Source organism: Crotalus tigris, unplaced genomic scaffold (genome assembly GCF_016545835.1).
Source record: "Crotalus tigris isolate CLP2741 ecotype Arizona unplaced genomic scaffold, ASM1654583v1 scf7180000024307.1902530, whole genome shotgun sequence".
Classification (NCBI taxonomy): Eukaryota; Metazoa; Chordata; class Lepidosauria; order Squamata; family Viperidae; genus Crotalus; species Crotalus tigris.
In genome coordinates, this window is record NW_024100479.1 from 1,306,198 (window position 1) to 1,314,042 (window position 7,845).

Below are 7,845 nucleotides of genomic sequence, written 5' to 3' on the forward strand. Positions count from 1 at the left end.
AAAGCCACAGGTCAGATGTATTTTTAGTAGCAATTGGTACTTTATTTTATTCTTGAAAATAGCAAAGATTGAAAGCCGGAGCTGTCCAGCTTGTTTTTGTAATAGTTGGAGATAAATTTAATCTGGAGCCCTTGGTCTAATTTTAAAAACACTGCAGGAAAACTGTTCAGACCTTTGATAAGCATTGTGTTCTTTACAGCAAGGTGTTTAGAAGAGAGAGAAAAATATTGTGCAAGAAAAAAGGAGTTGGAAAATAAGCTTTCCCACTCATTTTTACTCTGAGCTTAAGTAGTGTTTACTTATGCTCTACCCACTATGTGGCCTCACCAGATTACTCTTGAAAGAATATGGTCCCCTAGAAAAAAAACCAAAAAACTTGTCTTTCCTTGTATAGGGGGGCAGTCATTCAAGGAGAAATCTCTGCACTGTTCCTTTTCATAGGGCAAATAAGAATGATATACTGTAGTAATAAAATGAGTACAGGTAATCCCCGAGTTATGAGCCTTCACTTAACACTCATTCAAAATTATGCGATAAACACCCCTAGTGCTTACGAGCAAGTCCCAAAATTACAAATATTGTAGTACCACAGCAGTTGTTTGCCCTTACGAGCGACCGCAGAGGCTCTGCAATATTCACCCTGGTTATTCCCTCCCTCCCCACCCCTGCCCCGGGTCTCCCTAGGTACCAGGCCTTCAATCAAGATCCTTTGCTTTCTTGGCTGCTCCAGGCCTTTGGTGCGTTCGCAGGGCTTTGGTGCATTCTATGTGCCTCTGGAGGCTGGATCAGGGCGTCGGAGGCGTTTCCAGGCCACTGCCACCTGGATCTGAGGCCGGGGTCCACAGTCCTCCGGCGGTCCCATCCGGGTGCCAGAGGCCTTTTCCAGGCTGCTGCCACCCAGATCTGAGGCCAGGAGATGCTTCTGTGGCCCTCCAATGCCCCAATCCAGCTTCTGGAGGCATGTGGAAGCGTCCCCCGGCTTCAGATCTGTGTGGCAGCAGGAACCACAGCAGAGAGACAGATTTTTTTAAAATGAGTCCAGCGTGGCAGGAAGGGAGGGGGAAGCATGAGGTATCTTAGTAGGTCGGGGAGGCCTTGTGGCCCTGTTCCATCACTAGGCCCTCCATGGCCTTCTCCACCCTGAGATACCTCATGTTCATTTAACAAGCTGCATGCGTCTTAACGAGCAAGGGAGTGATCTCGTTCGAGGTACGAGATTCACATGAGTTTTCGAGTTACGAGTGGAATGGGCAGGCTTCGTTACACGCGTAACTCAAGGACTACCTGTACTTTGAAGAGCTTTCAGACACATTGATTTCAATAATTCTTTGAGCAGTTTTGATGAATTTGTTCCATATTTCAGTGAAAAGTGATTGAGAGCAGCTTTTTGAAATACGTTTTTAGAGTTTGTAAGTAAAATGAACCAAGGTAGTATAGTTTCATAATTTCTGTGTTTAGTCACAGCAATTCAGTAACACTGTGAGCATCAACTTTTTATTATTATTACTGTTATGATTAATCATAAAGTCAGCCAGATGTTTAGACTGGATTTGGCATTTTTATTCATCTATTGAGTTCTTCCCCAAAACCTGGGATAGGCAGATGTTTAATGGAGCTAAAGGTATCATAACGGAATGTAAACTATTCCAAGTAAAGCTGCCTTTTGCAGTTGACTGATGGTGATTTTGTCAATGTTGGTGTTATTCGAGTGGTGCTCCTGAAGTTTTGGGATTGCACCCAAGGTGTCTATTACTATTGGTACTATCTTTGCTTTATTTTGTCACAGTCATTCTACATCTATTTGCAGATCTTCATATTTTGTGATTTTCTCCAGTTCTTTCTTGTCTCTTCTGTTGTCTGCGGGAATTGTCACATCCACTCTCCAGATGTTTTTATCTTTCTTATAAACCATTGTTAAATCTGGAGTGTTGTGTGGCAAGTGCTTTCCTGTTCAAATTCTAAAGTCCCAGAACAATTTAGCTTCTTCATTTTAGAAACAGTTAGAAAATCTAATAACATTAGAAATAGTTAGTGGTTTCATTATCCCAACATACTTTTGTTTCTAAATATAAAAGCTCCTGGGGTTTTTTTCAGCTATATTGTATAAAGTTGGTACCAGTTAAGTATTTAATTAGTCTCATACAAAATGGGGATGCAGTTCTGTTTTAAAACTGGGCTTTTTTAAAGCAGAAGTGCAGAGTGTGCTTAATCTAGGAGCAAAGATTCGTGGGTTCAAATCCATATTTAACTCACTTGCTTACCAGCAAGAGGCCAGGTGCTTGAGTGGTTAAGAACCAAAACCAGGGTTATTATCCCGAGATTTATGGAGGAATGATGAAGATACAGTATTATCATAGGAAATGATAATGGGGTGATATGATGAAATTTTTGTTACATCTGTTCCTGTAGCTTAACAATTCTTAGGGTTCTGGGAAAAGAATATAGCTATTATTCTTACTTTTAAATGCACTGTGGATAAGTGAAGGTGAAAAGGTGACCTAGAAAATACAAGAACAGCTAGAAGGTTCTTTATGTGATACAAATCTATTTTAACTGGAATAACTACGTTAGCTGACTAAGTATAGTGTTCCCTGGATGTTTTCTTTTACTGGATTTTTTTGAAGCAGTATGTTTTGCTTACAAGGATAACTTTTCTGAACATAATAAAAACCCAGGTTTTAACCTAATCATGCTCAAAATGCATGTTATTATTCTTTCATTGGAGGGGTGATTATGCATAACCCCTGCCAAAAATCATAGAAAGTTTTGAGATACTAAATGTTTCCCAGCCTGTACAGGTTATTATCAATATATACAGAATTTAATATACCAGACTAAACTGGCTTGCTAAGTACATGCCAATCTTGAGGTAGTGTGTTTGTTTTCTAAGTGTTTCTTAATACAAGTAGTCTTCGCCCAGCAGCCATTCAAAGTTATGACTGGGCCTTGAAGTTGTGGCGATGACAACATGGCTGCAGTTATGTAACTGTGATCGAGGCACTTGGCAATCGACTTGCACTTATAGTTACAAAGTCCTGCGACTACATAATCACCATTGTGATGTTTCCTGCCAGCTTTCCAGAAGTACAGTCAATGGGGAAACGCGCAGGAAAAGTTGTAAGTTATTTCAGTAAGGCACTTGCATCCTCCCCCACCCTGCACCAGGCATCCCTGGCTATACTCTTGCTGAGCCTCAGAGGACACTCACACACCTTCCCCTACCCAGGAGCAGCCACTCCTGATACCACTATGCCTTACCTGCCTGCATCCCTGCTTGCAGCAACCTGGGAATTGCTTAACAAACCAGGATCCTTGCTTAACAACAGCAGTAGGGTGTGTGGGATTGTCATCACTAAGCAGTGTATTCAGGCAATGTTGTGCTTTATAACTACATCACTTAGCAATGGAAATTCTGGCCCCATTTACCTTGTAGTTAACTGAGGACTAACTGTAACTCCTTTAAATGAACATCTAATATATCTACAGTGTGATTTTGCAGTGGTAATCTCTGTCCAAACTGTGGACTTTGCTGTCTTTGAATGAGTGACCATTCTTTTGAAGACAGCAAAGTCCACATTTTGGACCGAGATGACCGCTGATTTGAAAGAAGGGTCAAAGAGGCCATCTATGGCAAAATTGAATGGCCCTCTCTCCACAGAGGGGGAGGGATATGACATTATCTATCTCCAGTCTACAACACAGTCCTTTCAACAGTTCCAAGAAGGCTCCACTCCCATTTGCACTACTCAGGTGACTCAGTTATATCACTCAAGTTCATGATCATGAAAACATTTTCATTCTCTTTTATTTTAGTGGACTAGAGTAAAGATATGCTTAACTCAAATTGAAAAATATGCTGAATTACATTAATTATACCTTCCTGCTTTTAGGCCTCCCAGTATTCCAAAGAAACATCATTTCTTTGGCAGTTCAAAGCAAACTTTGATTGTTTTGGTTTTGAGACACTTAATCCTAAAATCAGCCTGCAGATTATTGGATATAGACCATAAAACCTTGAGTATAATGCCTACTTTATGGGAAAAGATTAACAGGAGGATTTACATCTGCTAATTATTTAATAGCACTGAAGCATTGCCTGTCCATTACATTAGATTGATTTTTCCTTGCCATAAGAAATGTTTAGTGTTTTGGAAATGAGAATATAGCAATATATCCATATTGGAATGAATAAGTATATATGAAGTTGGAAAAATAAAATCACATATGTACTGCTTACTATCCCTTTTATATGGACTTCTTCTCTGATGTAATAATACTATTAATGGCTATAATTTATAACATAGACTATTATTATGTAGCCCACCCATTACTATTAGATTGATTCTCATTGAAGGTCATTTACTCTGTATTATTTTCTTTCATTTCTGTCCTAAAATGTTAAATTAAGATTATATCATCAAAACATCTACTAAAATGTTAAAATACATTTAAGGAACATGTTTTAGTGTCACAGTCTTAATTTCTTACCAATACAGGTTGAGAGACCTTTATATTTATGTTATATTTAATAATGGCTATTGCCCACCATGTATATTTTAATTGTAGCTATTAAAATTGAATAGATAAAATTGAAATTAAAACAAGTAGAAAAAAAATAGAAATTGCAACTAAAGAAAAGCATAAATTATTACTGTGTCTCTCAGCAGCAAATAATAGGAACTTTTGTTTTGTTACAGGAATGTTTACCCTTGCAGAAGTTGCATCTCTGAATGACATACAGCCAACTTACCGAATTCTGAAACCATGGTGGGATGTATTTATGGATTATCTGGCAGTTGTAATGCTCATGGTTGCTATTTTTGCTGGAACCATGCAGTTGACCAAAGATCAGGTGGTTTGTTTGCCTGTGTTACAGTCTGCTGTAAGTGCAAAAATGCAACCCAGCCCCTTGGGAAGTGCCAAAGCTGCCAATATGCCAGAATTCGAAACACCAGCTATTCAAGACAAAGACAAACAGGCAACCATGACTGTATCTCTTGACACCACACCTGTCACTACGCCTGATGTACGTAGAACTGCCTATCCACCATTACCCTCAACTGCTGCAAGTCAGGAAGTAAAGAAGGAGCAGAAAGATTTTCTGGGCCGTAAGACCAACTTGGATTATCAGCAATATGTTTTCATTAACCAGATGTGTTATCATGTGGCTCTTCCTTGGTATTCGAAATACTTTCCTTACTTAGCTCTTATACACACAATTATTTTAATGGTCAGTAGCAATTTTTGGTTTAAATACCCAAAAACCTGCTCGAAAATCGAGCATTTTGTCTCTATTTTAGGAAAATGCTTTGAATCCCCTTGGACTACAAAAGCATTGTCTGAAACGGCGTGTGAAGACTCTGAGGAGAATAAACAAAGACTAACTGGGGCCCAGTCCCTGCCAAAGCACGTATCAACTAGTAGCGATGAAGGAAGCCCAAATGCTAGTACCCCCATGATCAACAAGACTGGTTTCAAGTTTTCAGCAGAAAAGCCAGTTATTGAAGTCCCAGGTATGACCATTTTGGACAAAAAAGATGGAGAGCAAGCCAAAGCACTCTTTGAAAAAGTACGAAAATTCCGGGCTCACGTGGAGGACAGTGATTTGATTTATAAGCTCTATGTTGTTCAGACTGTCATCAAAACTGTAAAGTTCATATTTATTCTCTGCTACACAGCCAATTTTGTCAATGAAATCAGTTTTGAGCATATCTGCATGCCCAAAGTGGAACATCTGACTGGCTACCAAGAATTTGAATGCACACACAATATGGCTTACATGTTAAAAAAGTTGCTTATCAGTTATATTTCTCTCATCTGTGTCTATGGTTTTGTCTGTCTGTACACTCTCTTCTGGTTGTTTCGGTTACCCCTGAAGGAGTACTCTTTTGAAAAAGTTAGAGAAGAGAGCAGTTTCAGCGATATTCCAGATGTTAAGAACGATTTTGCTTTTCTCTTACACATGGTTGACCAGTATGATCAGCTTTACTCCAAGAGGTTTGGTGTATTCCTGTCGGAGGTCAGCGAAAACAAACTGAGGGAAATAAGTTTGAACCACGAATGGACTTTCGAAAAATTGAGGCAACACGTTTCCCGCAATGCTCAGGATAAGCAAGAATTACATCTTTTCATGCTCTCGGGAGTCCCAGATGCGGTTTTTGATCTGACGGATTTAGATGTGTTAAAACTCGAGCTGATTCCTGAAGCAAAAATCCCCGCTAAAATATCCCAGATGACTAACCTTCAAGAGCTACATCTCTATCATTGCCCTGCAAAGGTGGAGCAGACAGCCTTCAGTTTTCTTCGTGACCACCTGAGATGCTTGCATGTGAAATTTACTGATGTTGCAGAGATACCAGCTTGGGTCTACTTGCTTAAAAATCTCCGAGAGTTGTATTTAGTAGGCAACTTGAATTCTGAAAACAATAAAATGATAGGACTTGAATCACTTAGAGAGTTAAGGCACCTTAAGATTCTCTACGTGAAAAGCAATTTGACCAAAATTCCATCTAATATCACAGATGTAGCACCACATTTAACCAAGCTGGTAATTCATAATGATGGTACCAAGCTTTTTGTACTGAATAGCCTTAAGAAGATGATGAATGTAGGAGAATTAGAGCTGCAGAACTGTGAATTGGAACGTATTCCCCATGCCATTTTTAGTCTCACTAACTTGCAGGAACTAGATCTAAAGTCAAATAACATACGCACAATTGAAGAAGTCATTAGCTTCCAACATTTAAAAAGACTAACTTGTCTGAAATTGTGGCACAACAAAATAGTTAACATTCCTTCTTCCATTACTCATGTTAAAAACTTGGAGTCACTTTATCTCTCCAATAATAAACTCGAATCCTTACCTGTTGCAGTATTCAGTTTACAGAAACTCAGATGCTTAGATGTAAGCTACAACTCCATTGCGGTGATTCCTGTGGAAATAGGGTTGCTTCAAAATCTCCAGCACTTGCTTATCACAGGAAATAAAGTGGATATTTTGCCAAAACAGCTGTTTAAGTGCTCCAAGTTGAGAACTTTGAGTTTGGGACAAAATTGCATCACCTCAATTCCAGAAAAAATTGGTCAGCTGTTGCAACTAACTAATTTGGAGCTGAAGGGGAACTGTTTAGACCGTCTACCAGCCACTTTGGGTCAGTGTCGGCTTCTCAGGAAAAGTGGACTAATTGTAGAAGATCATCTTTTTGATACGTTGCCCTCAGAAGTTAAAGAAGCATTGAATCAAGATACAAGCATTCCCTTTGCTAATGGGATTTAAACAGAGCTCGAACCTGGTGACCAATATAGATCATAATTAAAGAGCACACTAATAAAATGTTGTGTTGAGAATTTTGGAACTCTTTCTTTTTATAAGAAAGGACTGTTAAGGCTGGCAGATCTCCTTTGGTGTTTGTAGTATTTTTAAACATCACTTCCAGAATTTTTGGAGAGCAAAGAAGAAGGGGTGGGTAATCCTTAAAAACAATCTTGATTTTTGTTTCCCTTATAAGATGTTTGTAACATGGATGCTGCCGCTTTTGAATGTTTACAAATTGCTTGCCTGCTTAATGTACATGATTAAATTGGTGACCTTTTCTTACTATAAATAATTTTAAATGGCTCTGTTCATTTTAGCATTGTGTTAAGAGGCCACGGTTGTCTTTACTTTATAAAATTGGAATGGATATTCAAGGAACTATTATTATTGCTGTTGATCAACAAGAAAAACCTATGGATAATTCAATAATAAGTAATCCAGTATATAGTTTTCATCTCTCTCTGCAATATCTAAAAAGAAATGTGTTTTTTGTATAAGCCTAATTGCAATATAGTTGAGAAGCTCATCAT

The 7,845-nt window shown here is 38.7% G+C and overlaps 1 protein-coding gene across 9 annotated transcripts in view; it reads left to right on the forward strand.

Moving 5' to 3' along the window:
- Positions 1-7,618, forward strand: part of LRRC8D (leucine rich repeat containing 8 VRAC subunit D) — an 87,154-nt gene extending 79,536 nt beyond the window's left edge. For all 9 annotated transcript variants that reach the window (XM_039324706.1, XM_039324711.1, XM_039324712.1 and 6 more), the window contains one exon: positions 4,698-7,618. In XM_039324706.1, the coding sequence (XP_039180640.1) occupies positions 4,700-7,276 (2,577 nt within the window). In that variant the 5' untranslated portion in view covers positions 4,698-4,699 and the 3' untranslated portion in view covers positions 7,277-7,618. The remainder of the gene's footprint in view (positions 1-4,697) is intronic.
- Positions 7,619-7,845: the final 227 nt, after the last annotated feature.